This window comes from Chionomys nivalis, chromosome 20, assembly GCF_950005125.1.
Source record: "Chionomys nivalis chromosome 20, mChiNiv1.1, whole genome shotgun sequence".
Classification (NCBI taxonomy): Eukaryota; Metazoa; Chordata; class Mammalia; order Rodentia; family Cricetidae; genus Chionomys; species Chionomys nivalis.
Window position 1 is genome coordinate 49,129,276 of NC_080105.1, and position 26,431 is coordinate 49,155,706.

Consider the following 26,431-nt stretch of genomic DNA (forward strand, 5'->3'; position numbering starts at 1 on the left):
CTAGCACATATGAGATCTTAAGTTCAATCCATTGCAAAAAAGAAAAAGACTCATAGGAACTTAATGACTAAACTGGACTCAGGGGGTTCTTGTGCCTCAGCTGGGACTAGCATACAGGCACAAACCACTGTGCCCAGTTGTTTGTTTTATTGCCTCTAAGTAATACAAGTATTGATCTAGTAATCCGCTTAGCTTTTTGCTATTGCTTTTTTACTTCATTTTAGCTGGGGCGTGGCTCTACAGTGGAGCTCTTCGCATGTATGCAGCCCAGGGCGTCATCCCCAGCACAGCAAAATAATAAAGTCTTCTGGTTCATGAAATTATCTTGTTTAACAATTTCTGAATTTGGGTGTGGCTAGGCACACCTGTGATCTCGGAGGAAGGGCTTGAGTTTAGGAGCAGAGTGCTCCAGAGTGAGACTTTACAGGTTGTGTGGGGTGTCACAGAGTTGGTCTTGTCTTTTAAGAAGAAAAAGCAAAGAGGGACCTAAAAATGAGTGCATTGGATGCCAATCCTATCGTTTTTGATCATGTGTGTGTTCTCTCACCTCGTATTTTCAAACTAATCCACTGGCAGGAAGTGAGCATAATTCACATTCAAAATGTTTTGGTAATTACTAAACTTGGCATCAACCAAGTGTCAAGGAACTTAGCTAAAGGAGAACCCATACTCTGACATGTGAGAACATATAAACAGATGCAGCCTCTGTCCAGTATAGGATTAGCATGTGCAGCTCGTCCATGCCATGTTCCTGCTCTCGTGGATGTTTGACGAATTGTATTTGAAAAGCAACACTAGTGGGAGGGATCACATGTAAGCCTCACATGTGTCAGACAAGCTCTCTGCTACTGGGCTACATCTTTGCCCCTGTGTTGGTAATATGTGAATATTTTATGTTTTCAGTACTTTTGAAAATGTCTAGAAAATGCTCCCAAAAAACTACTTGTTATCAACAATTTGTATGTTGGGTATAGTGGCTGATCCCAGTAGAAGCAGGCAGGTCTCTGAGTTCTAGGCCACCTTGGTCTATATAGCGAGTTCCAGGCTATCCAGCACAACATAGATTCGGGGCTACACGGGGTAGTTGCACAACAAACTGTCTTTTGTATGTCTGTGTAAATTGCCGTGTCCACAATGAGCACCACCCCAAGAGGTGTCCAGGGTAAAGCTGGATTCCTCACTTAATGTAAACGTCAAAGATGGAGCCCTCTGGCAGATGAAAGCCCAGGGTGATCTCAGCATCCACAGGGCTCCTTAGGTCACAACCCAAGTTCATGCCTGAGCAGTTTCTAGAATGGCAGCTGTGTTACAGGATCTACTGTAATGTTCTCGATACCAGGCTGCTGGTTCTTGTTTCAAAGGGTCTAACAACACAAACTCATAACCAACTTAAACATTTTCAGTCAAATGATATTTTCATAACTAAAGATAAAAACAGTAATGTCTGTCACTCTGGGCTACTCTGCAGATGAAATTTACCAAGCTTTTTTACAGTAAAAAATCAACAGAATGAATTATGACCCTGAACATATAATTTTGTTATTTACCTTTCTAATGTTATTAGAATGTTATTAAATGTTATTAAATAATTTAATGTTATTATTTAATGAATTTTAAATTTTTACACCTTAGGAGGCAGTTAGGTGGGTCTCTTGAGCCCAGCCTGATATACATACCATGTCAGTCAGAGTTACATAATGAGACCCTGTATCAAATATAATTTTTTTACATCAGTGATAAACTGGAGAAAGAGATTTTGTTTTATTTTGTTGCTGGGGGTAAAACCCAGGGCACATGCTAAGAGTGTACTGCACCACCATGCTGCATCCCTGTCAATACCAATTACTTTATGGAAAAATGCAGGCATAATGCCAAAAGTCTGTAAGCTACCAAAAACTTAAATTTCTGCAACTTTCTATTACTGCTGTTATTTCTATTTTAAGTATTAGTATGTCAAGATGCATAATTTATAGGTGTATATAACTAAAAATTCCAATATGATTCCATCTCCGAAACTCTAACGAGAAAGTTTAGATAACTCACTAGTTTAGGGCACTTGCTGCCCTTCTAGAGGACGGGTGGCATTGAAGCCAATCCACATTAAATGTCAAAAGGGGGATGTTTCTCAGTGACAGGTAAGACCTTTGAAAGGTCAGCAGGCTGGAGAGGAAGGCTGTGCACGAGGACCTGATTCTGGATCCCCAACATCACATAATGCTGTGTCTGTAACCCGCGAACTGGGGAGGAAAAGGGAAGCCTGAAGAACACTGGCCATCCAGAGCAGTTAATTTAAAGAATCCCAAGTTCAATAAGAAAATGATCTTTAAAAAAAATGATGGAGAGCAATGGATGGTGTTGTTGACCTCTGGCCTCTACTCATCTATGTACATATGAAGCATATGCCTATACAAACATGTACATGCAATCACACACACACAGTTACTAAAATTTTTTCCCAGACAGTGAAGTCACATCTCCCCCTCCTCCTAAGGTCCTACTGAATCACTCTGGTGACCCAATGAGTTCATTGGGCACAGTTTTCCACGGTACTGGGGCTCACTGGTAGGGCTAGTGGCTGGCCCGCAAACCCCTGGAATCTTCCTGTCTCCACCTGCAGGAGATACAAATGTGTGTAGCCACGACTCATTTATGCAAATTCTGGTATTGAACTCAGGCCCTCCCGCTTACAAAGTGAACGCTTTACCAACTAGGCTATATCCCCAGACCTGTGATTTTTATGATAATCCAGGCAATATGAATCTAACGGCTTGCTTTCCCTTGTTTTCCAGTTGGTCAACATGGCATAGAAAATTTCCCAGTCCTCCGATCTAGAGACAAACAAATCTAGAACTGTCAAAAGTGACATTTTGCACAGAACAAAACATGTCAGAGAGAAAAGCATCTACAATTCAAAGAAATACTGGTAACCAGACAATGGAAATAATACACCCAGTATATGTATGTGTGTGTGTACAGTACACATATACATATATGTACGTACACACACAGTCTCTTAATTTCCTTCTCTATGTTGAATGGAAGCAAACCGCCCGCATAACAATCAGGGGAATTTGATGCATTGGCCTAGGCCGGGCCTGATAATCTGCATTTCTCACGGGCCTCCAGATGACGGTGTAGCTGAGCCACGCAAAGGAGAAGCAACCGATTTTAACAGACGGAAGAAGGCTGCTGCCCGGGTCGACCGCCAGGCGGCACTGCCCGCTCCCCTCGCTGCGTGGTGAGCGCCCCCACGTGGCGAGCCCGAGCAGGCGTTACCCGAGCCAGCACTCCCAGCCTTTGCCACCGCCTTCCGGAAGTACGCTCCGTGGCACCCCGAATGCCCGCCCTTTGGTGGACGGGGCAAAGGGTGGCGCCTGTGCACGCTCTCCGTTGCGTGATTGGTTAGTGCTCCCCGGCGCGCTGACGTCATTCCGGTGGACGCTGAGTTTGGGCTAGAAGCGCGGGATTTGCACCTCCGGAGGCCGGGTCCGGGTGAAGCGGTCCGCAGCATCCTTTCCGCGGGAGCTCCAGCCCGGACGGTGGTGACTCCGCCCGCGGTTCCCCGCCAGCGTGTGGGCCGAAAGGGGAGGGAAGACGAATTCCCGCTCCGTGTAGCCTCTTTAAGTGACTGCTGTGAGGTGAGCGTAGGGGCGCCCGGGTGACGTGGGTCAGCTCTAGCCGCGGATTGGCTGTGCCAAGCTCCTAGCGCGATGCGAGTTTCACATCTGGGCCACTAAAAAGCAAAACAAACAAACAAAAAAACCACTGCTACTGGGGACGAAAAGGAGCACTTTCTGTTTAGTGCGAAAAGATTAGAGAAAATGACCTAATTCTTGAGGGACTAAGCGCAACACTGGAAATTAGACTGTGAGTTCTCCATCCCTGGCCAGTGGTCCTCCAGCCCCAGTAAACATTGCCTTAAACAGGCATTTGCAAGTGAATGGGAAAATCGTGACAGAGTGTTGGTTTATTCTCGTCAGGTTCTTGGTTCAGAAACCATGACCGAGGAGCTGGATCTCCATGGACAGGACTCTGATGGGGGTAGTGAGGAGGTGGTCCTAACTCCTGCTGAGCTTATTGAAAGGCTGGAACAGGTAAGCACCCCAAATAGGACCCCTGTGCCCGGTTCTTAGGCCTTAACTCACTCCAGGTGGGCAATACCAGGGCTCAGAAAATAAGGATGCCCAAGGGTTATTTCCAAAGAGCAGCGTTTGTAACGCTGCTTAGTAGAACAGTTCACAAGGGCACCACAGTGGTATTCTCAGGACATAAAGATGAGTGTGGTGGGACTCTGCAGTACTCTGTTGCCTGTTTCTTTTTCCACTGGAGAATGTCTGATTTAGCAAAAAAAAAATACCAACGTTCCTTCCAGCCATAATAGCAATGATTATTTCTGTGCTCTGGTAACTTAGCTTTATAGAAAGGTTTTATGTTATTGTATGTATAGTCTTATATATAATTATACATATAACTATACATATATATATATATAATCTCATGAAACTGGTAGTTTAGGAGTTTTGAAAATGCTTGTTGTTTTTTGGTTGGTTGGTTTTGAGATAGGGCTGGCCTTGAACTCTCAGAGATCGCCTGCCTCTGTAAAGCATGCACTATGATCCCCCACAAGTTCTGGGGCATGAGCTGCATATACTCTTGAATAGTGTTTAGAGGACAGCTGACCGTGGGGTGCCCTGCTCCAATGGATGTATCTGCAACCCAGCCCCTACCCCTAAGGCTCAGGGAACATCAAAGAAGAGGGAGTAGAAAGATTGTTAAGAGCCAGAGGACCAGGAAATCTGCTGTGCAATTGTCTTCTAAATATGACAGGGAATCTATACCCTTGAAAGCGCAAGCAATGAAAGGCCTGAACAATGCATGACAGCACCAGCCGGCATCCCAGGCGGAGTGGGGAAATCTTACAAGGCCCCACCCCTGACTTAGCTGCAGGCAGTCACCAACTGCTCAGAGAGGGAGAATTAGTCTTCCTTGGGGATGAAATCCCTATGGTTATCCAATACTAAACGGTCAGTCCTAAAAACATACATACAAGTAACACTAAATGAACTAAGCAGCCTGTAGCTGTGTGCTTATTTGCATGTGTGTGTAAAGATGATAAAAAGAGGCCATGAATTTGCGAGGGGATTGGATATGGGAGGGGTGAGAGGGAGAAAAGGAAAGGGGAAGGTGTATTTTAAATAAAAGGTTTATTTTAAAAGATTTCCTGCAAGCCGGGTGATGGCGGCACTCGCCTTTAATCATAGCACTCGGGAGGCAGAGGCTGATGGATTTCTGTAAGTCCGAGGCCAGCCTGGTCTAAAAGAGCTAGTTTCCAGGAAAAGCTCCAAAGCTACCAAAAACCAAAAAAAAAAGGATTTCCTGCAGTGCATTGTTTCTCATTTCCGTGATTGTGTTTGTTTGCCGGGACTGCATAATCATGCTCAGATTGAGTGGCTTACCCAAGAGATTTTTTTTTTAAATATTTATTATTTATACAATATTCCATCTGTGTGTATGTCTGCAGGCCAGAAGAGGGCACCAGACCTCATTACAGATGGTTGTGAGCCCCATGTGGTTGCCGGGAATTGAACTCAGGACCTTTGGAAGAGCAGGCAATGCTCTTAACCACTGAGCCATCTCTCCGGCCCCCAAGAGATTTATTTTTGTGTTTAAGAGGCTGGTGTCCCCCTGTAGTTGCATGGTTGCTTTCATCTGGGACTTCCCTCCTTGGCCTACAGGTGGCTCTCTCCTGTGTCTTCACTTAATCTGACCTCTTGGCTGTATAGTGATAAATGGAAACAGGTCACATTGAATTAGGTCCCGTCCTAATGAGCTCACATTAGCGCCTTCACCCCCATAAAGCTGTTCCCAAACAGCCATACTTGGAGGCACTGAGTTAGGATCATCACATAGGAATTTTTGTTTTTGTGGTTCTGAAGACAGAACCAATGAGCTCACACATGCTAGGCAACTACTCTGCTGTTGAGTCAGAACCCAGCCAGCACACAGATTTTAATGAACAAAATTCAGCTCGTAGCAATGATGAGTATATTTAATATTCCAACTGGAGGCTGAGAGTATGTATAGCTCAGTGGTAGAGTTGCCCTACCATGCACTAAGCCCCGGGTTCATCCCCAGAACTGCAACGAATTCCTTTATATAGATGTATCACTATTAGAAAAGTTTGAAATAAAATTTACAGTTATATCAGAACACAGTATTTACTGTGTCACGATGATAATTGGGTAAGCAAATCAGAAAGGTTGAGTGTGATTGTCATAGAAATCTGAACTAAGCTAATTGAAATTCCTGTAATTGAAAGGTAAGTATTCTGGGCAAGCAAGGTAGCTCAGTGGGTAAAGACACCTCCAAACCTGATGACCTGAGTTTGACCAGCAGGACTTACATGATGTCGTCTGACCGCCACACATGTGCTGTGACTCTGTCTTTCTGTCTGTCTGTCTCTCTCTCTCACACACACACACACACACATACACAATAGATTAAGTAGCAACAACAAAACAGTTATTAGAAAGATTAAGTGTACGCCAAGTGTGGTAGCATGTGCCTTTAATGCTGGTATTCAGAACGTAGCGGCAGGCCAATGGGATTGAGGCCAGTCTGGTCTGCAACTGGTCTCCTGCCTCAAAGGAGAAAGGAAGAAAATTAATGATGCTCCGTGTTAATAAGGAAATAGAAATGTGTTCCCAGTTGATGCTCTCAGGTGACAGGTAAGGCTAGAGCACCAGGTGGCATTACTTAGAAGTTACCATGGTGACGAATGAAGTAAACAGTGATTTTAAACATTTTCTTCAGTTGAATAAAGCTTCCCCCCTAAAAGAAGAGATGGAGAGGCCACCATAAAGCACGCGCTGTCCCCTCTGCTAGTCTTGCGTGTAACGTTCCTGGGCCCGTGAGCTGTCTCTAGTGTGTTTTGTTCCATTATGTTACTCATCTTTCCCGTGTTGGTTTTAGGCGTGGATGAATGAGAAGTTTGCGCCTGAGCTACTGGAAAGCAAGTCTGAAATTGTCGAGTGTGTCATGGAACAGCTAGAGCACATGGTAAGAGTTACTTGTCTCGGTTGCAGAGGAGAAAGCTAAAAGCATTTGGTCAGGAAAATGGAAAGCACTCTGACAGCAAGTCTTGTTTGATTCAGACCAGTACTTTAAAAGACGTTCCAACTGTATTAGTCAAGTTCTCTAGAAGAGAACTGAAAGATGAATATATATGGGGAATTTATTGCTGTAGTAGAAATCCACTTTTGTGTTCCCACCTGCCCAGACTCCCAAAATAACCATATAGAAGCTATATTATTTACAATACTGTTTGGCCAATAGCTTAAGGGTATTTCTGGCTAACTCTTATATCCTTAACTAACCCATCTCCATTAATCCGTGTATCGCCCCGTGGCTGTGGCTTACTCACAAAGTTTTGGGATTTCTGTCTCTGGCAGTGGCTCCATGGTTTCTCCGACTCCATCTTCTTCCTTCCAGCATTCAGTTTAGTTTTCCCTGCCTAACTCTTTTCATCCCCGCTCTGCTCAAAGCAGTTTCTTTATTAGCCAATAGTATTCACTGCATACACAGGGGAATCCCACATCATAGTGCAGTGGCTTACAGGCTGTGGTCTGACTCTCAACAGGAAGGCCAAGAATCTGATAGAAAGTAATTCAGTCCAATAAGGTGTATGTCTCAGTTGATCTTCAGTACAAGATGGAATCCCAAAGAAGTGTGTTCTATTACTAGGGAAGGACAGATGAACTTGCCCTCAACAGTGAGGGCAAGCAGGCAAAAAGCAGGAGATTCTTTTTCCCGTGTCTTTTTATGTAGGCTGCCCACAGAGTGTATGGTCAGTCTTCCCATCGCATGTGATATAATCAAGGAAATCCCTCACAGGTGTACCCAGCTGCTTGGGTTTTAGTTGATTCCAGATGTGGTCAAGGTGACTGCCGAGGTTGGTCATTACATCTATATTTATAAACTACAAGGTTTCCATAAAATTTTTCAGTTCATTTTTATTTTATGTGTGAATGTTTTGCCTGCATGTATGTGTGTGTGGTACATTCATGTCTGGGGCCCACAAAGCCCAGAAGAGGGTATCAGATTCCCTGAAACTAGGTTACAATGGTTATTAGCTGCTGTGTTAAAATTAAAACCTTCCTTTTTATTTAGACAGAAAAGGGGAAGTGATGTGGGAGGTGATATATGTTGTGAATGTGTTTTATTGCCATTGGTTAATAAAGAAGCTGCTTTTGGCCAGTGGCTTAACAGAGTAAAGCTAGGCTGAAAGAGAGAGCATATAGAGAGAGAGAATAGGTGGAGTCAGGAGGAGTCATATAGCCACCACAGGAGACAGACGCCTCCACTGGAGCCTGCCAAAACTTTACCAGAGGCCACAACCTTGTGTTGATGCACAGATTAATGGAGATAGGTTAGTTTAGTAAATAAGACTAGCTAGAAAATAACGTAAGCTATTGGCCCAACAGTTTGCAGTGAATACAGGTTTCTGTTTGTTTATTTCGGGACTCTGGATAGCCGGGAAACAAACAGCCTCTGCCAACAGTACCTTACCTGCTGAGCTGTCTCCCCAGCCCCTAACCTAGTTTTCCACACTGGTTTATAGGCCCTTAGACATTTCTATGGAGTCCTGTGACTGTTCATTTTCAGGTTCTATTCAAATAGTCATCTTTAAAGTGGGTACTTCAGAATTATATACCTAATAGAGTTCTTTGTTATCTTAGAACTGCATAATCTTTGGTCCTTGACTTTGCCAATGTTTATTATATTGTTTAGTGTTTGAACATCGTGATTTAAATTTCTCTTATAATAGGAAGACAATCTCAGAAGAGCCCAAAGGGGGGATCTGAAGGTCAGCATTCATCGGATGGAGATGGAGAGGATCCGCTATGTCCTTAGCAGCTACTTGCGGTGTCGACTCATGAAGGTTTGATGGGTGTTAATCCAGTAAAATTTGGAATATTGAATAGAATGGGGAGAAGTTCAGGGCCTCCAGATTCTAAGAGCCCAGCCGCACTACAGCCAAAGAATAAGGAGACTACATTCTGGGAAGTGTAGCTGATGCTATAGGTTGGACAAGCCCAGAAAATTTTAACATATTTTAGCTTTTCCACCTCTCCCCCGAAGAGACAGTTTCTGCCTCTCGCCATCTCCCCATTTCCCCCCTTCCCCCCTTCTCTCTCTCTGATTCTCTCTGCTCTTTCCCCTTCTTCCCTTACCCCTCTCCCCTTCCCTTCCAAAAAAGACAAAAAAAAGAAAGAAAAAAGAAAATTTAACATATTTTAAATCTGATTTATCTCATGACAGTAGTGCCCTCTGGAGCTAGAATGAGTCAGAGCTAAAGACAGAGTTCCTCGGGAGAGAGAGCCGCCTGGCTAGTGAGAGCCACTTCCAGTTATTTAGCATCTGTCAAATGGGCTATGATAATTGCCATTCTACTAGAGCTCTGTGGCAGTCTGACTTACAAAAATGAAATTGAAACTGTTTGTTTGTTTTTGAGACAGGGTCTCAGTGTGTAACGCTGGCTATCTGATTGTCCTATTCCATAGAAGTGATCAAACTACAGTGGAATAGGACAGTCACATCCGTTATTGAGGATGGAAGGTGGATAGGACACCATTTAAGATAACGTTAGCATAGCTGACAACTAGATTCATCTCAGTAAGGTCTTTCTGCACTGAACCATCCTGAAGTGTTTGAAGTATAATTTCCCAGCCAGGCGCCATGATGTCCTTTGCAAGAGCAATAAATGCTCTCAACCACTGAACAATTTCTGTAGCCCTTTCCTGTCAACTTTAAAATTAGCGACAACCTCATTCAGCAAGCTCTAGGACAGTGAGAGACAATGTCTCAAACATCTATGTCATTGACTCCTGAGAAATGAACCCAAGGTTGTCTTCTTGCCTGTACATGTGTGCACATGCATGCATGTACTCCCACCACACACACATATGAACATGCACAGGCACACACAAAATAAAACTGACCTTGGTGTAGCTTAGTGGTAGAGCACTAGCCTAGTTTATGCAAGGCACTGAGATCAAGGAAGCAAGTATATGAACCCTAAATGATGAGTTTTCATTTTTATTATCTTTACAGATAGAGAAGTTTTTCCCACACATTCTAGAAAAGGAGAAAACTCGCTCTATGGGGGAGCCTTCCATCCTTTCTCCAGAGGAGTTTGTCTTTGTCAAAGAGTAAGTGAACACGAGATGTGGAACTGCTGCACATGGCGTCCCGTGTGGGCTTTGTCCACAGTGGTCAGCCTGGTAGCCCTGGTGGGTCCTGTTGCTGCACGCCAGAGCTGTTTGCTCCCCTCCCTGCCTCTCCCCTCCCCTTCAGCCCTCTCCCAAGGTCCCCATGTTCCCAATTAACTCAGGAGATCTTGTCTTTTTCTACTTCCCCAGTTTGAATTTCTTTGTTCCAGGTATATGGATCACACAGAGACCCATCTTAGAAATGTTGCCTTAAAGCACATGCCTCCCAACCTGCAGAAAGTGGACCTCTTGAGGGCAGGTAAGCAAAGCTGCCTTTTCCAGATCAGCAACAGGACCATAATATACATCCCGGACATCTTCAGACAGTTGAGAGTTGGCGCGCTTTAGTCAGTATAGGAAAATATGTAACTAAGATAATAGGAGGAAAGAGGGAGGGTCTGGTTAAAAAGTAATCAAAACTAGATGTCAAGACCACTGTTTTAGCAGTGCTCACCCTTTGTCCTGCAAGTGGCAGCTCCCCCAGATACAGACTTCCTCATTTCTTCAGCTGCATACCTTCTGAGCATCTTGGAGGGTCCTGGACCTTTCTGAGTTCTAGGGGAGCAGCCCTCACAGGTTTCATAGGTTTTAGAATGTGGTGGCTACAAAAGAGGCTAGAAACAGTTTCCTGCCTCTAGAAAGGACTTTTCAGCTCTGTTGTAAAGATTGGTCAGCTAAGCTTTTGTGGGTCCCTGGGCTTCACAGCCTGCTACAGTGCAGTCTAATAAGACAAACTTGCGCTCAGTGTCCCCAGGGCACACATATAGTGGTGCCCTCATCTCTTGCCCTGGCATGTGTGCTGCCCCAGGAGGCCTGTGGTAAGGAAAGTCAAGTCCTAGTACACGTGAACAGCTCCCAGTTTTGGCAGCTGGACATCCAAAATCAAGGCACCAGGCTTGATGTCTAGTAAGAACCTGTCCCCTTCATGGTTCCTTCTCTGTGTCCTCCACAGCCAAAGGGAAGAGGCAAGCATTCGGACCTCTTTTTAAAGTCACTATACCCGTCTGTGTTTTAATCTCCTCTTATCAGAACACAGGTCAGATTGACTTAGGACCTATCCCTAATGGTGTCATTTAAACTTAAACACCTTCTTAAAAGCCTTCTTCCATAGTTCCATTCCAAATACCAGAAATTATAACTTGCATATATGAATTCCAAAGAGATGTAGTTGAGCCTGTGAGACCTTGAGCAAACTGGAGCAGTGGTGGTGGAGGGGAGCAGCAGTTCCTTAGCCTTCATCATTGAGAGACTGCTTTGTCTAGTGCTAGCACTCAGCTGTAACCCAAGCTGCCATGCACATAAGCTCCTAGATCTTCGTGTATATTTTATGTCAGTCTCATTTCTCGTCTTTAAACCTTGGGCTTTATTTAAAGAAAAGAAGCACATCTGCTCCTTTGTCCACACTATTGAAAGTATGTGAGCCTTTGCTTACAGCTTGGTTACTGCATCATCTGGGGAGACGTGTTAATACTTATTTGTATCTTCCATAGTTTGCAGTGGTTTCCACTCATCTTGGCTTCACTTTTCAAGATTTATTATCTATAGTTATCCATGCTACAAAAATACAAACTGGACAGTTCTAGAAATGACTTGTAAGTTTTAAGTCCTGAGCTGTTGGGACTAGAGAGATGGCTCAGTGGTTAAAAGCAGTTGCTACCCTTACAGAAGATCTGGGTCCAATTCCTGGTACCCACGTGGCAACTTAGAACTGTCTATAACTCTAGTTCCAAGGGATCCAACACCCTCTTCTGGTCTCTGTGGCATTGCATGCAGGCAAACACTCATAAATACTTAAAAAATAGTTTTTAATCCTGTGCTGTTCTGAACAGTATTATGAAGTCTCACTTATCAGATCACTGATACTGTATCTCAGTACTTGTGTTAAAGTGGTGCCCAAACTATCTCCTAATAGTTTATCTCCTTTATCATGTAGGCATTATGTCCTTTCATCACAAGCTTAAGGTGGGTACAGGTCAATAACAGAAGCCACATTGACTTTATTACAGTATAATTGCTCTATTATATGATTAGTGCTATTAAACTTTATCATAAGTATGTACATAGAGGTATATAAGGTTTGGTACTATCCACTGGGGTTCTTGGAATGAACCCCTTTCAAAATAGGAAACTGCTGCATAGGAGAGTCCCCTCCACATTGTCCATCTCCCCTCGCATCTCCCTCCTCATCCCCAGTCTCAGTAGCATTAACCTTAGTGACTTTTGTCGTGTTGAACATGTCACCTGTTTTATGGTTACATTTGTCTCTTCCTGGCAGTTCCCAAACCAGACCTAGACTCATACGTGTTTCTGAGAGTGAAGCAGCGACAAGAAAACATCCTCGTAGAACCAGAAGCAGATGAGCAGAGGTGAGTGGCATGTGTGGCTTCCCCATGGAGAAGTGGCTAAGCTCTGTACATAAAACATCTCCTCTTTTTCAGAGACTATGTTATTGACTTGGAGGAGGGCTCACAGCACTTGATCCGGTACAAAACCATTGCACCTCTTGTTGCTTCTGGAGCCGTTCAGTTAATATAAAACAACTAACAAGCCTGAGGATGTGGAATCATGGACAATATTAGAAACCCCGTTTCCTTTTGTGTCTAAGAATAATGAAGCCATGCTCCATACAGTAGACTTTTCTTAGCAACATGCGGTCTACTTGGCCATGGAAAAGATCAGTGCGGGTTCCCTTCATCACCACAGCCTTCTCTAACTCCCTGCTGTTCTAGCCAGCACCAGCAGATGGGGCCCTTGCTCTGTCTGGCTTCTCAGCAAATAAATGGACTGTCAGATGTGTGCCTTTTTTTTCTACTATTTACTGAACTCAGGAAACGTCACGAAGAGGCTTCTCCGCCCTACCATGATGCGGAGATGAATTGAGCATAACTTGATGGTAACAAGAGAAATCCTTTAGCTTTCCTGGTAGAAGATTCTAAGCAGCTACTTTTATACATCATATGTGACCTAATGTTTTAGAACCTTAAATATTGAACTTAACACAAATTTCTGTCATGCATAACTGATGAAAGTCACAGCTAAATAAGCCACTGTTAAATGTCAGACTTGTGGTAGAAGGAGTCTTTGGAAGGTTCTTAGCTTAGTGTCAATGGAAGTAGATTCTCCCTGTGTCTTAGGCAGTTTTGCCTATCAGGTCTTCAGGCCATCATGCTCCAGCCTCTGAATGGAACGTCATCATTATGAACTGTCCTAAGTTGGGACCTCAGCGTATCCAGAGATATGGGTAAAATGGCGTAATCTGAACAGCTTAACACCTGAAGGGAAGACGGACAGCTCATGAGTTAGCACCTTGAGACTGATGAAAAGCAGTCTTTCCTTTTTATTTATTGTTACTTATTTTGAGATGGGGTAGTTCTGGTTCTCCTGGAACTCACTATGTAGACCTGTCTGCCTCTGCCTCTCTGCTGCTGGAATTAAAGATATGCACCACCATGCCCAGCCAGTCTCTTCGTGACAATGCAGATTTTCACTTACATAACATGATCAGAGAATAAACCAGTGTAATTTCTATCACTGCCAAGAGAACCCAGTTGGTCAAAACAAGGAAGGTTCTCTGTAAACAAAAGTGTTTGATGTTCTTCTAGTTGACTGCACTCTTCAGAGTAGCTTTGTCCTCTGCGCTAAGTAATGTATAGTGAGCAGACAGCGTGCTGGGCACAGCTGCTGGAACACCAGGATTACGATCCTGAATGAGATATTCTTTGTCCCTGCTCAGAAAGTGTGGTAAGTCTCTTGCACAGAATGCTCGCCAGAGTGGGCAGACGTGTGGTTGTCCTAGTTTGCATTACATTGCTGCAATAAAACCAAGAGCAGCTTGGGTTCTCCTCTACTTCCACAACCAAGTTCATCATTGATGGAAATCAGAGCAGGAACTGAAGCAGAGGCCATGGGGGAACACTGCTGGCTTGCCCTTCATGGCTTGCTTAGTCTTCTTAAACAACCCGGGACTACCTGCTCAAGGTTGGCAGTGCCTACAGTTAGCTAGGCCCTCCTACATCAATCACTAATCACGAAAATGCTCCTAGCTGGGCAGTGGTGGACGACGCCTTTAATCCCAGCACTCAGGAGGCAGAGGCAGATGGATCTCTGAATTTGAGGCCAGCCTGGTCTACAAGAGCTAGTCCCAAGACAGGCTTCAAAGCTACAGAGAAACCCTGTCTGGAGAAAGAAAAAAAAAATGCCCCTACAAACTTTCCTATGGGGCATTTTCTCAACTGAGATTTACTCTTCTGAGAGGATTTCTAACTTATGTCAAGTTGATCAAAAATAAAATTAAAAGTGGCGCACGCCTTTAATCCCAGCACTCGGGAGGCAGAGGCAGGTGGATCTCTGTGAGTTCGAGACCAGCCTGGTCTACAAGAGCTAGTTCCAGGACAGGCTCCAAAACCACAGAGAAACCCTGTCTCGAAAAACCCAAAAATAAATAAATAAATAAATAAATAAATAAATAAATAAATAAATAAAATTAAAAGTAACTACCACCATTGACTCCTTTTCTACTCGGCACACCTAAACATTACTATTAAATTTTAATCTTTACTTTCTTGTCTATCCCCAAGATATCAATGTTACAATATAAAATACATCTAACTTCCAAAATCCTATAGTCTTAAAATTCAATCTCCTTAAAATATCCAGAGTCTCTAAAATTAGAAAAGCTGGTTCCTGTTAAGTCAAAACTAAGTTGCATGCTTTTTATTTCAGGAGGGACGAACCAGGCACAAAGCAAAACCAACAGTGTAAATCTGTGTAGAATATCTGCGATTTATTCACTCCTGATCTTAAAGCTTAGGCAGTTCTGCTTCTCCAGCTCTGCCACCCATAACACATGCACTTTGTCTCATTGGCTCAAGCCAGCTCTAATCCACACCTGCTGCTGTCCTTGATGACCTTCCCACAATCCTGGCATCTAATATGTCGAGTCTTCACTGCAACTGAGACTGTATCTTCACCAATGGCATCTTCTGGCTTCCCATAACACCAAGCCTCAGCTGCTCTCCATGACCTCTTCAGACCTGTAAGCTTCCATGTTGCCAAAGCCAGTACATATGGAAGACTTACTTGTACCAAGTTTGCCTACCAGCTTGAGATAAAGCTTCACTGGGTGCTGATCCTTAGAAAATACTTCCAAGATTTTATCTCAGTGGCACCAGCCTTGCTAATCACAGCTGATTCTTCAGCCCTAGCAGATTAAAAACCACAGTTGTTTAGTACAAAATATATCAACAGTCCTAACAAATCCTTTGAGAGATTCTCAAACTTTGTTCTGTAACTTCACAATTCAGGCTTCCACAATCTGCACTGCTCTCAGCCTTTTTGTCTTCCAGTTCCCGTGGAACAGCCCATTAAACTTTGGGTGTACAATCACTTTTCCAACCCATAGTTCCACACACTTCCCTTAATCCTCCCCCACGATATGGTACTCCATGGTACCAAGTCCTCTCCTAGTTTTCTTTTTATTACCGCAGTAAAACGTGGACCAAAAGCAGCTTGGCTTAATTATTTGGCTTAATCCATTAAGGGAGGGCAAGGCAGGAACCTGGAGGCAGAGGTCATGGAGGGGAGCTGCTTCCTGACTGACCTTCCATGGCTTGCTCGGCCTGCTTTCTTATACAACCCAGAATCACCTTGCCCAGGAGTGGGCTGAGCCCTCCCTCCCACATTAGTCAAGAAAATGCCCCCACAGTCTTGCCTACAAGATAGAGGGATCTTCTCAAATGAGGTTTCCTCTTCCCAGATGACTCTAGTTTATGTCAAGTTGACATAAATAATACTGATTAGCATAGTCTAGGATGTTTCCACTGTTTGGTTGGTTGTTTGGTTGGTTTTACAAGACAGGATTTTTCTGTAGTTTTGGAGCCTGTTCTAGAACTAGCTCTTGTAGCCCAGGCTGGCCTTGAACTCACAGAGATCTGCCTGCCTCTGCCTTCTGAGTGCCGGGATTAAAGGCGTGCACCGCCATGCAAATGTTTTTTCTTTATAAGTGTTGCAGTGGTCATGGTGTCTCTTCCCAGCAATAGAAACCCTAACTTAGATACCAGGTAACTGTAATTCCCAAGCAGTTTTACTATCCATGAGCAACTTGGAAGCCTTATGGGAAATAATGCTTTACCTTCTTTCTACATCATTTTGTCATCAGTGCAGGGCCTTATCATTCAATATTCTTCACTAGGTGACTCTGACTGTGGAGCACAGAAAATCAGTAACTCCTAACAATGTAACTTCATCTTAATTTTATTATAAAAATTACAATGTCCCATCTACACTGGAAAGCATACAAAATGTAACAGCTTTTAATTTTTCTTTTTTTCTCATTTTTATTCCTAATAGCACACCCTCCTCAAGATCTAACTGGTTGGGAACAAAGATGGAATCTTGGATTTCTTTTCCAGCCACATGAAATTTTATTATCTGAATAACTATAGTTTAGTTGACCAATCACTTGAGATTGTTCCTAAACTTTTGCAACAATAACCTTTGCTACGTTGAATGCCCTTGTATACTTGTTGCTCACAAATGGTAGCTGTGGAATGAGTACCTTCTATATGGTACCTAGTAGTCCTTTGTCAGTCATGTGTACTATAAATATATTTATCACTGTTTCTTGAGTTGCACAGTAGTTAGTTCAGTGCAGCCAGCTTTCTTTCCTTCCTTCCATGTTGGCGACTGAGAGGCAAGGTCTGTAGGCAGCTCAGGCTGCCAGGAACTCTTGATCACCCTCCCACAGTGCTGGAGTCACAGGTTGTGACAGTGCAGCTCAAACAGGCACGATTTTATCTTTTTGCCCAATTGGTACAAATTTGCAAATATAAGCACTTCAGTTTTCCCACAACCAATTTAGTAGTGTGGCTAAGCTTGCAACCTCCACCTCAGAAAACAAGTTACCTTTCCCTGACCCCACTGTTTGTGAAGGAAAATAAAAGGCCTGGTATTGAGCCCTTCGGATGGCATTCACACAGGCTATGCCTGTCCAGCTGGCTGGTTCCCAACTGAGTTAAGTAATATGATTGATTTGGTAGATCTTTTCCATTTCTAACTGGTTGAAATGTTATTCCAACTCAAGGTCTCTTTGTGGGTGAAAGGCTGTTGAATCTTTGAAACGTTTACATGTTTTCAGACTTGTGTTTAAGATGTGTTTATATGGTTAGCCAGTTTTGTGGGGTATTTTAAGCTATTACTGTGATCTGTGATAACCTTATGAATAAAAAAGATTTATTTTGGACCATGTATAAGTAGGAAGGTTTACTTGGGCTCACAGCTCCAGGGTTTTTAGTCTTTATTTAACAGGTTCCATTGCTGTGGCTTAGTGAAGCAGAACACCATGGTAAGACAAAGCTGCTTAGGTCCTGCTTACCAGGAAAGGGGTGTGGACTGGAGTCTCAATGATAAACTTCTATCCAGATCCTCTCCATAAAGGTTCTGCCGCTTCTCAACAGCAGAACATGCTGGAAAACCATTTTTCTGACTTTTAAAAATGTTTTCATACAACCTTGTTTTGATCTTGTTCTTTACCTCCCCCAACTCCTTCCAGATCCCTCACCTCCCTCACACCCAACTATATATGTTCTTTCTCTCTCTAAAATGACCCACAAAAATAAAAATCAACCAAGCAAAAGAACAATAATACAAAAAAAAGTTCAAATGAAAAAACAAACAAAAAGTTAAAAAACAAAACAAAACATGGAGTTGATTTTGTGTTAGTCGTCTACTCCTGGGCCCTGGGTGCACCCTAAGGTGTGGTTAATACACTCCATGAGACTCCACTGGAGAAATGTAAGCAGATGTTTCTTGTCCTGACCACCCATTTCCAATAACCCGGCAGCCACTTCCCAAATTTCCACAAAGAGGCTTATATTAATTATAAATGCTTGTCCAATAGCTCAGGCTTATTACTAACTAGCTCTTACACTTTAAGTTAACCCATATTCCTTATTTATGTTCTGTCATGTGGAGGTACCACTCTGCCCTTCTCCTTCCCATCATCCTTAGTTCAGCCACCCTGCTTAAACTTCCTGCGTACCTACTGGCCAATCAACGTTTTATTAAACCAATTTGAGTGACAGATCTTTACAGTGTACAACAGGATTGTCCTACAGCAGAGAAAACTGACTTCTTACTCGTGGCTATCAGTTAGCTTCTCGGTTAGGGGTGAAGTTTTGTGTCCAGTTCTTCTCTATACTGGGATTTCGCCTGGTTTGAACCAATACTGCTCCTGTGCATGCTGTCACAGTCTCTGTGAATTCATGTGTGTCAGTTCTGTCGTGACAGAAAGACACTGTTTCTTTGGAGTCATCCACCATCTCTAGCTCTTACAGTCTTCTGTCTCCTCATCAACATGGATCCCTGAGCCTTAAGGGAACAGGTTTAATGAAGATGACCCATTTAGAACTGAGTTCTCTGAAGTCTCTCACTCTCTGAACACTGCCTAACTAGGTCTCTGTTAATTCCCACACAGTGCAACAAGCTGCTTTTCTGATGTGGGCTGAGCAAGGCACTAATCTGTGAGTATAACACTATGTCATTAGGTGTCAAGACTAGAAAGGTCATGGGTCTAGATGAAAATCTATTATGCTGCTAAAAGAACATGGCCACTATGTTTCAATAAGCAGTTCTTGGGGATATTTACAATCCAAGCCTTAACAAACAGTTTAGGTATGTAGGCTAAAAACACCGAATCCCATGGAGCTGGAGAAATGGTTCAGTGATTCAAAGCATTTACTGTTCTTTCGGAGAACCAGGGTTTAGATCCCAGCAGCTACCTATAATTCCAACTCCAGGGGTAACTGACACCTCTGGCCTCCTTGGACACCTGCACTTATATGCACTCACCCATTCACACACTTAAAAATAATAAGTCTTTTTAAATGACACAAATCCTGGTATGAATTTTGGTAGTTATTCCTTCAGTCTACAATGTTAATAATGGCAGGGTGTGCTGAACCAGAGGCTTGGCTTGGTATTGGTGAACAGAAAAAAAAAAAAAAATCATGCAATGGTAGTCAACATCAGTGACTAATTCCTGACCCTGGCTGCTGCAGACTGTAGCATGATAGAAAGGGAAATTGACAGGATATAGGAAGGGAAAGGAACTTCTCACCTGGGAGTCTAGTTGAAGTCTGGCCATCTTAAAGTCAAGAATTCCAGGACAATTAACAAAATTTATTGTGAAGGTTGCCTATGTAGAGAGAGTATTCCTTTTATAGAGAGATTTTAAATAAGCATGTTCCTGACTCAAAGGGACAGCAAGTTTCCACTTCAGGAAGATTCTAGAAATGCCATCCTTTCCATTTACAGAGAAGCTTTTAAATGGAGGCAGAAGACATTATTTAAAAGACTACCAGAGTGTGCAGACCCTAACTAGTCCGTAGGCCCCTATGTTCATGTTTAAACATTCTTTTCCCTCTTACTCCCTTATAGGCTGGGAGAAAGCATCTGCCTGCCTCAATATAGGAGTCCTTCAAACACTTCCCCATACACAATTTTCAGTGGTTTGATGGTTTTTGTTGTTTGTTTGTTTGTTTGTTTTTTGTTTTGTTTTTGTTTTTTTGGTTTTTCGAGACAGGGTTTCTCTGTGGCTTTGGAGACTGTCCTGGAACTAGCTCTGTAGACCAGGCTGGTCTCAAACTCACAGAGATCCGCCTGCCTCTGCCTCCCGAGTGCTGGGATTAAAGGCGTGCACCACCATCGCCCGGCTTTGTTGTTGTTTTTTGAGACAGGATTTCTCTGTGTAACACTCCTGGCTGTCTTGGAACTCGCTCTGTAGATGAGGCTGGCCTCTAACTGGCTGAGATCCACCTAGCATCACTTCTCAAGTGCTAGGATTAAAGGCGTGTATCACCACCACCTGGCTATTGATGCATTTTTTTAAGTGTGATATGTCAGTATTTTAGGGTACAGGCACAAGAGGCTCAGCTCTCCACAACTTCCCTCAGTTGAGGGATAGCCTCCTCAACTAAGGCCAAATCAGGCTCTAAATTTGGGGAAGAATTTCAGGACCAGTCAGTTTAGGATGTACAGTTGAAGATTCGATTCTATAGTACTTTCTGATGCTGTGATAGAACAGGATGGTCAAAAGCAACTTCCAGAAGGGTTTGTTGTGTCTTAGGATTCCAGAGGGAGTAAGTCAGCAATGTGGGGAGGAATAGCAACAGGAGCAAGAATCTGGCAAATCATCTTCTCTGATAGATTTATTTTGTTTTCCGTGTACAGCTGTTCTGCCCGCAGTATGCATGTGTGCCACGTACCCATGGAAGTCAGAACTGGAACTACAGATGGCTGTGAGCCACCATGTGGGTGCTGGGGATTGAACTCAGGTCCTCTGCAAGAGTATCCAGTGCTCTTACCCAGTGAGCCATCTTCCCAGCCCCTAAGAGATTACACCTTCAACCATGAACTCTAAACTTTGAACCAGAAGTGGAATGGAGCTCTAAACTCTCAAAGCCTGACCCCAGTGATATACTTCCTCCAATAAGCCTCCACCTCCAAAAGGTCCTATAACCTCCTTAAAATGTGACCAAGTGAAGAACAGATACTAAGACACATAAGCTTATGGAGAACGTTTCTCAGTCAAACCGCTATATCTTAATATCTGTGTGTATGTTAACGATGTTTGTGTTTACATGTGCATGTAACGGTTGTGCGTGTACCACAACAGGTGTATAGCGGTCAAAAGACAACTCTGGATGTCAGTCCTTACTGTCTACCCTGTTTAAGAGAGGATCTCATCATTACTTTATGTACCAGGCTAGCTGGCCCATGAGCTTCCATAGATTCTCAGGCTGCAGACAGGCCATGCACTACTGAACCTGGCTTTATGTGAGTTCTGTGGATCACGGCTTGGGTCTTCCTGCTTGCATGACAAGCGATTTACTCACCCACTGAGCCATCTCCCCAGTCCATACCAATGATGTTTTCATATAGGCTTAAGCTCAAGGACTAGGAGAAAAAAACACTCAGAAGGAAGCAAGACACCTGGGAAACATGGCTGTGAGCGTCTCAAAGAGGAACTGCAGCCACTGGTTTTTTCAATGTTCTATATAGGATTTGAGTGGGGGTTGAGGTTACTCTCGTCACAGCGTGGTTCCTTCTCTTTCAGAGGACCTGAGCTCAGTTCCCAGTGCTTGGGCTGGGTGGCTCCAGCTGCCTGTAACTCCAGCCAGGGGAGCCTGTCCCTCTTGGGCTTCTCCAGTCACTTGCACAAACACACACATGCAAATAATGAGTCATAAAAGAACGCCTATACAATAAACACCATTTGCTCTGAAGGCTGTTGACATAATGTTCTGTTCATATAAGACGTTTTAGGTTTATCCAGCAGTGGCCAGGCTGGATATATACTACTTTGAGTAGGTGTTGTCTCTTTTCTGTTCCCAGAAATTGCCTGAAAAACCTGTAGCAAAGATATCCTGCCTTCCTGAGTATTATCAATTATATGCCTGTCAGGTTGGACCAGTGGTTTGTAGACTGGACATGTGGAGCCCAGAAAGGTCAACTTCTGGTACTTTCCACGTGTTTTTGAGACAGGTCAGTGTTTCGCTAGGCTGGCCAGTCAGCGGGCCTCACCCCAGGATCTGCCTATCTTGGCTCCTTCAGCGCACCAGGTCCACCCTCGCTTTTCCGCGGATGCTGGGGATCCGAACTCAGGTCTCACGCTTAGCAAGCACTTTACCAGTGCTTAGCCTCTTTTACTTAGCCGCCTTCCCAGCCCTGAAAAGGATTTTTAAAAAGATGTTGCTCACTATTAAACTTTAAATCTCACATTTGCATCTTACTGCTAGGTCACACTACCCAGAGTACATTCAAAATGCTTTTTAGTACAGGCTGCAAAATCTACACTGAGAAACCCTGTCTCGAAAACGGAAACTCTGGTATCAAATATTTAGCCGATTTCTTTATATAAAAAAATGGCAAGCACATCCATCTCTGTAATATATAAATTTGTTTTCATAAATAATAGTAAAACTATTATTTGCTACATACATAGCAAAATATTTTTAAGTAAATTTATAATTATCAGTAAATATGTCTTGTATACCTATGTTATATACTTACATACCTGGAGCTGTGTAAGAATGTTTTTGACAAGAAGAAACTGAAAAGTGGAAAAGTTTAAGATTTGAATTAGGGACTGTACTGTAGGAATTAAATAAAAGCAAGAAACTCGGAGGCTGGGGATGTAGCTCACTTGGTCGAGAACTTGTTTTAGCATGCTTGAGGCCCCGAGTTCTGTTCCCAACACCTTATAAAACTTGGGATATGGTTTATTCCCAGCACTTGGGAGGTGAAATCAGCAGGTCCAGAAGTTCAACGTCATGTGCCACCTCAGCGTTTGAGGCAAGCTTGTACTACAGGACAGGACGATGTCTCCAAACAAAGAAAAAAACTCCACCTCCGCCCTCCTTTCTTCTCTTCCTCTTCTAAGACCCACGTCGGGGAAACAAGTCTGAATTGGAAGTTTCAAGTCTGACGAGGGATTAGCTAGAACTGTGGCTGAGTTGGAAAACTGCAGCTGGCCAACCAGCCAACCCCTGGCCTTTCTTTCTCAGTGTTTCAAGAGCAGCACAGGCAGGTCAGGCGGCGCTGGGATGGCAGTTAACATTTACGTGACCAGCCAGATCTGAATCTCAGTGGACATGAAGTCCCACAACGGTTCAGTAAACAAACCTTGCTCTTCCGGTCTCATTCCTTCTCCCCTGGGACGATGCCCGAACTGGAAACCTGGCGGGCCAGAGGGCGACCTTTGCTCACACCTCGGATGCCCAGCGCGGGTCCGTGCCAGGGGCGGGACGGGGCACGGCCTCCTCGCCGGCCAATAGGCAGCCCTGGGAGGCGGGCATAGCCTGCGCCCCGCCCCCGCCCCTCCCGAGAAGGGCGCAAGCGCGAGTGAGGTTAACGCCGGAGTGGGCGGGGCGCTGGGGGGCCACGTCCAGCGGCGTAGACAAAGGCGGGCGTGCGCACGCTCTTACGTAGGCCTGGGCCGGCGGCGGGCAGGGCAGGGCGGGAGCGGCAGGCGGCGAGGACTGCAGCCGAGCCTCACGGCCGGTGAGTTGGAGGGACCCGTTCCTGACGGACGGCCCTGGCCCCGGCCGGGCGTGGGACGCGGGGTCGGGGGCCGCTGAGGGTCCGGCCGGTGGGACGGCTGCTGCCGTGCGGTGCGAGCTCCTTCCCGCTCCTCTGTCCTCCTCAGCCGGCCCTTCTCTCTCCTCCCCTCAGTCGGCTTCTCTTCCCACTGACCACGCTTCTCCCGCAGGCCGCCGGCCGCCTCGGCCTTGCCAGGCCCTCAGCTGAGGAGCGTGACTGAGAACCGGGGGTTAGATCACGTGGAGACGCCTCCACCGGTGGTTCCCCCTGGAATGCACCCTTTCCCCCCGCTGGGCTCACATTTTTCTTCTTCAGGTCTGTCTCTCCCTCCATCCGAGGGGCAGCCCTCCGCTGGTCTGTTCGCTTTGCTGAGCCTCCGCGTCCGCCTCTTTCCCAGCCCCGTTCATACCCCAGACTCCACTACCTCCCCCTTGCTTCCTTTCCCTTCCCCCGGTGGCAGCATCCTCCTGCCTGAAACATTTATCTGTTTACATTTCCCATCTCATTTGGATGTCACTTGTCATTTGGATGGTGGCCCAGAAGTTATAGGAAATCTATGTGAAATGGTTCCGTCCCGTACTCAACTCTTCGTGCTTATTATCAGTAGACAGCCACGAGAGCATTCGAAGAACTTTGGGTTGGAGTTCGTTTTCCTTAATTTTAGCAGAACTTTAGGAACCTCTGGGAGATTGTATTCCAACCCCGTAAGAATGAGCATTGAAATCACTTAAACTGAAGTCCAAGACTGAACAAAACTCCTGTACTCTTGCCCGCTGAATGTTCTTTTCTCTTTCTGAGAGTAACTTTTCTTTTTAGTTCTATATTTTGGAGAATTTCAGATGTACAAAAATAGTATTTCTAGCTAACATAGGCCCATTTCTTTCTTCTGCTATGTCTCAGAAAAAAAATTTTAGCTCTTGTGTATGGATGGGTAGGGTAGGGTTGGTTTTTTTTTTTTTTTTTTGGTTTTGAGACAGGTTTTCTTTGTAGCTTTGTAGCCTGTCCTGGAACTAGCTCTTGTAGACCAGGCTGGCCTCAAACTCACAAAGATCCTCCTGCCTCTGCCTCCCGAGTGCTGGGATTAAAGGTGTGAGCTACCACCGCCGGCTGGTTGGATTTTTTTGTTTTGTTTTGTTTTCTCACCAGTGAACTATATATCTCTAGTCCCAGAGAAGTTTTTGATAGACGGTGAGCCGTACATGGCAAAAGTAGGTTTCAAAATCAATAGTGTAGCATTGCATGAAATCATAATATATTTTCATTGGAAGATAACCTATTAAAAGTTCTTCCTTGAGCGGAGGAGATAGCTCAGTGGGTAAAGTGCTACGCGAACAAAGAGGATCTGAGTTCAGATACCCAGCATCCATGTAAAAGCCAGATGTGGTGCTCATCTGTAATCTCACTGCTGAGAGGCAGAGACAAGAAGACCCTGCAGACCATTTGGTAAGATCCAGGTTCAGTGATAGACCCTGACTCAGTAACGTGGAAGGGCTTGAGAGATGGCTACTCTCGCAGAGGACCTGGGTTTGGTTCCCTGTACTGTGTGGTGGTTTCCAGTTATCTGTAGCTCCCACTCCAGGGGATCCACACACAGACACATAAAATTATACAATTAAAAATAAACAGCTGGAGAAGATAGCTTAACGCTCTAGAGCCCAGGCTGCTCTTACAGAGGACCTAGATTTGATTCCCAGCATCCAGGTGATGGCTCACAACTGTCCATAATGCCAGTTGTGGGAAATCTAGCACCCTCTTTGGCCTCAGGCACCAGGTATGTGCAGGCCTACATGAAGGCAAAACACTCATACACATAACATAATGAAGCAATTTTTAAAATAGTTTTAAAATGAAGAATGACTAAAGAAAAGACCTGATTTCTGTTTCAGTATGCATATACATGAATGAGAACTTGTAGATCATCTTGTTCAGTGTCTTCATTTTTCTTTTTTCTTTAGCAAGCCTTCAGGTTTAGAGGGGTTGGCAGCCTTGTCCAGAGCAGTAGTTCTAAGAGGCCATGTTATGGCTAGGAAGAACATCCCATTTTCCCAACTCTGCATTAGGTCTCTCTTTGCCACAGCGAGGTGCCTCTTTCAGGTTGCCTTGAAAACTCATAATTCTGAAAGGTTTAGATGGGTTAGCATGAGCTTTCCCAGTGAAGTCAGAGTAATGCAATGACCATATGCTTTAAATTATTTTAAAAACAAATGGGAAACAAAAGTTCAGATTATAGAGTTTAGAAGACTTCAGAAAATACTGACTTAAAATGTTGGTAATAAGAATAAGATATAAGAATTTAAATAATATTCATTGCTATTTAATAAATTCACAAAGGGGAATCCACTTAGGGATGCAGCTCAAGTGGAAGAGCACTCAGTATGCTTGAGTCCCTGGGTTTGATCCCCAGCGCAGCTGGGAAGCTTATTAATGGAAATTAGACTGTTAGGAGGTACACTCTTGGTGTTTTCCTTTTTCTCTTGGGAGGGGGTGGATGTGATGGGAAGGTCTTCCTTTGTAGATCTGGCTGACCCTCTTGCCTTAACCCTCCCTCCCAGTGTTGGGTTCCTTTACTCTTGATGGCTGAGAGGACAATAGTATCTTCCCATAAGTCCTTTCATGCCATTAACACAAAAATCTGGTTGGATTAGGTTTTGTTTTGATAAAACAGTATGCATTTCCTAGCAAACTTTATACTATTAAATTCCTTATAAGAAAGATCAGTAAATTTTCAATACAGTCATACACAGAGATACTGTTCTGAAATGTACATTGCTAGGAAGTTTGTTACTAGGACATAGAGGACATTTACACGAAATAAAATGGCTAAAGTATCTATTAGTAGTGAAATCTTAGTCGACCATTGTCTTTTAGACAGTTTGTTATTGACCAAAATGCCCTTATGAAGTGCTGTAACAGTTAATTTTCCCCCGAAACATTATTGCAGTTGGGAACACATGAATGTTACAAGGCAGCCTGCATAGTTCCAAGGCTCAGTTAAAGGACTTTCTTCAAATGTGTTGAGGGTTTTTAGTTTGGTTGTGGTTTGCTTGTTTTTCATAAAGGAG

General features: G+C 44.0%; 2 protein-coding genes across 3 annotated transcripts in view; both read left to right on the forward strand.

Annotated features, from left to right (window-relative positions):
- Positions 1–3,445: 3,445 nt before the first annotated feature.
- On the forward strand, positions 3,446–13,199 carry Gins4 (GINS complex subunit 4). 2 transcript variants are annotated; one of them, XM_057752770.1, is made up of 8 exons: positions 3,446–3,638; positions 3,981–4,094; positions 6,973–7,059; positions 8,828–8,941; positions 10,114–10,211; positions 10,442–10,530; positions 12,547–12,637; positions 12,710–13,199. In XM_057752770.1, exons 2-8 carry the CDS (start codon positions 3,999–4,001, stop codon positions 12,804–12,806), a joined length of 672 nt encoding a protein of 223 aa, XP_057608753.1. In that variant the 5' UTR covers positions 3,446–3,638; positions 3,981–3,998; the 3' UTR covers positions 12,807–13,199. The 2 variants fall into 2 exon arrangements, with proteins under 2 accessions (XP_057608753.1, XP_057608754.1); XM_057752771.1 differs by lacking the exon at positions 3,446–3,638 and adding an exon at positions 3,792–3,867.
- Positions 13,200–23,260: 10,061 nt separating this feature from the next.
- Gpat4 (glycerol-3-phosphate acyltransferase 4) overlaps positions 23,261–26,431 on the forward strand; it is a 32,972-nt gene continuing 29,801 nt past the window's right edge. The window contains exon 1 of the mRNA XM_057752474.1: positions 23,261–23,330. The gene's annotated coding sequence lies outside the window, so the exon portion shown is untranslated. The remainder of the gene's footprint in view (positions 23,331–26,431) is intronic.